The sequence below is a fragment of the Cariama cristata genome, unplaced genomic scaffold (assembly GCF_000690535.1).
Source record: "Cariama cristata isolate BGI_N322 unplaced genomic scaffold, ASM69053v1 scaffold14590, whole genome shotgun sequence".
Taxonomy (NCBI): domain Eukaryota; kingdom Metazoa; phylum Chordata; class Aves; order Cariamiformes; family Cariamidae; genus Cariama; species Cariama cristata.
Genome location: NW_009596506.1, coordinates 11,894 through 14,933, shown reverse-complemented (window position 1 = coordinate 14,933; position 3,040 = coordinate 11,894). Strand labels below are relative to the sequence as shown.

General features: G+C 40.0%; 1 protein-coding gene across 2 annotated transcripts in view; it reads left to right on the top strand.

The window, feature by feature from the left end:
- LOC104166492 (myosin light chain 3, skeletal muscle isoform) overlaps window positions 1–1,851 on the top strand; it is a 17,878-nt gene extending 16,027 nt beyond the window's left edge. For both annotated transcript variants that reach the window (XM_009706438.1, XM_009706446.1), the window contains exons 4-6: window positions 508–681; window positions 1,202–1,279; window positions 1,800–1,851. In XM_009706438.1, the coding sequence (XP_009704740.1) occupies window positions 508–681; window positions 1,202–1,279; window positions 1,800–1,828 (281 nt within the window). In that variant the 3' untranslated portion in view covers window positions 1,829–1,851. The remainder of the gene's footprint in view (window positions 1–507; window positions 682–1,201; window positions 1,280–1,799) is intronic.
- Window positions 1,852–3,040: the final 1,189 nt, after the last annotated feature.

Genomic DNA, 3,040 nt, shown 5'->3' with positions numbered 1-3,040 from the left:
GACATTCCTATTTTTAATTAGTTTATTCTTTTCCTATTAGTCTCTGCTGAGACCCTGAAAAGTCAGTAACATGTCAGCAACCTCAGGGGTTTGTCTAAGTTGCAATATCCCACTCCAGTTACCTTTTCCCACTATTGGGGTTCAAGGTTTCTGTTTTACTGCATTCTGTAGTGCCCCCCACTCCCAAAATCCTTTCAAAGATCAACTCATACAGCAAGTTTCATTTCTGAAAGAAAAATACAACATGCACATAAGCATATAAAATTATGTGAGAAGAGGGCTGGAGCAAGGATGTGAAAAAACAGATGGATGTGAAAACTAACTCCCAGGATGAAAGAGAATCTAGATTCTGCAAAGGAACTGCCAAATCCCCAGGCAAAGACCGGAGTAAAGGCTAGAAAGAGGTGTGCAAATGAGGTGGAAGGCTCTCCAATATTTCAGGGCAAATATCCCCAAAGAACACACGTAGACGTATCTAGCATGTAGCAACTGATGCTTTCTTTCCAGAGATGAATGCCAAGAAAATTACTTTTGAAGAGTTCCTGCCCATGTTGCAAGCAGCTGCTAACAACAAGGATCAGGGTACCTATGAAGACTTCGTTGAAGGTCTGCGCGTCTTTGACAAGGAAGGCAACGGCACAGTCATGGGGGCTGAACTCCGTCACGTACTGGCTACTCTGGGTAAGGGATTATCATCTCTGTGAGCACTTTCAGAATTGCTGACATTTGAAGGCATGAGAAAGGGAGAAAAGATATTCTAACCAGTTTGGAGAGGTAGGAGGCTACAAAGCCAGACAAGACTCTGGGTTTCCTAGCTGGGAATCCACAAGGAAAGCAAACACAAAACTCAGTAGAAAGCCCAAAGGAAAAGGTTTATCACTTCTAAATTCGGACTAGGTATTGAAAGTGCCTGTTATTTGAACAGAGAAAAAAGGCTGTACACCTCAGTGATGTAAAGCACATGGACAAAGGTAGAAGATTTGCTGCGTAGTTGCTTTACTCTGCAGGAATAACTAGAATCCCTGTGTCTATATGCACATGCAGAACTTCTAAAGAAGGTTAAAATTAATAAAGGTCCATTCATATACAGGTCTTTTTGTTACTAACTCAGAAAAATAAGGAAATCCTTTGGAGAAGCTGTAGGGTTCAGCCTCAGTTGTGTGTCTGTGGAAGAATTAACTGAGCTCTCTCTACTCTCCAGGTGAGAGGATGACAGAAGAGGAAGTAGACGAACTCATGAAAGGTCAGGAAGACTCCAACGGCTGCATCAACTATGAGGGTAGGTGCAAGAGTTCAGCCCTCTCATCCTACATTTCTTCCGAGTTGCATTGTAATTGGCTTTTAGCTTCTCAGGTTAATCGGTTAGACAAAGCTGCAGCTGAGTTAGGGTGAAAGGCTTATGCATGAAAACGACTGTTGCAATATGCTTAGCCTGCAGTCACACCACTCAAAAGACTAGATTCAGCCACAGCAGGGAAGGCTGCTTTAGGTCAATGCCAGATCTCTAGACTCTCTGACTTTCAGTGGATCAGTTGCAGTGATTGGAACTGATCCTATAGCTGATGCTTAGGCAAAGTGCTCTATTCATTGTGTATTTTTAGTCTTACCACACTTAGGCAGGAAGAGAATTTGATTTGTACAACATCAAACACTTAGAACTTTCTGTTACATCACTGGGTCAAATCTGACCAGGAACATGTATTTTTAATGCCATCAGCTCATGAAAACCTGATATTTTAAAAGGTATTTCCCAAAGTAACATTTGCTGCTCTAACTAGCGTATCTGTATTTTTCCACAGCATTTGTAAAGCACATCTTGTCCGTCTAAGTGGACTCCCCAGATACCAAACGGTACGTTCTTCCCATTTGCACACTTAACCTTGTTTGTTTGGTACACTTAAAGCCTTCTACATGTCCATGGATAGATATAGGTTATGAAACCAACGTGCCACTGTCTCCCCAATGGTGTGAATAGAACAAAATGAGACTCTTGTCCAAGAGCAAAGAAAACAGGAGTGCGGATTCCTGGGTCTTTTTCACAGCTCTGTAACTGGTTGGAAACTGAAACATACCCAACCTGTGAAAAGAAATGCTCAGTTTATTCATGAGCATGGAAATGCTCAGGCTTAAATATCATCCTAGATTTCTGTTGTCATACAAAAATCAGAGTTTAAGGTAGGCAAAAAAGCAGCCTGAGACATTTATCCTATAAGCACATTGAGAATTTGTTTTTTGAAGAAAAAAAGGAAATCAAAGCAACACCTTCTGATAACTTGCAGATTTCTATAAAGACAGAGTAGCCTGAATACTTGTGTGAACTACTGAGAACAGCTCTTCAAACAAAATGATCATCTGAAAAAGAATATTCTAACAGTCATGATCAATAGTCAAAAGTGAGCTTTAAAAGTACCCAGTCGTTTAGCAATTCTTCAACAAGTAGGGAAAAACCAACAAGAAAACCCCACAGCCTTGATATGCTGTTCTTTTGCCTAAAAAAAACCCCAGCAGCTGTCTTTAAAATGCAAACATAAAATATTGTGGGTCTGTGAGCTTATTTGAACTGTTAATTATTCTATCCCAGGAAAGATACATTCTCAACTCCTATATGAAATAACAAACACCTCAAAATAGACATCAAGGGCTTAGCTTGTCATTTTGCAAGTGTTTCTTTAGTCAACATTGACTTCAAGTCCAACTTTCCCATTCCTTCCTAGGAAATTCAGAAACACGTCAAATTCAGAAAGACCAGATGGCACTCAAGGTTTGCCTGAAATTCTTCTCACTCTGTCATCACCATCAACATGGAAACTGCATAGAACTGGATGAAGTGACTCCAACCCCACCACTTTTTACCAGTGCATCCATAGGTTATCAACTCTGGGTCACTACACTTTCATTTAAAAAAAAAAAAAAAAAAAAAGAACTTTCACCAAGATGGAATAAACTGCTACCATCCAGGATCAATCCATCCCAAGCATCTCTTTCCATGTTGTTTGCATTGAAACAATGTAATCTCTTGGAAAAATAAAGTATCAATAAA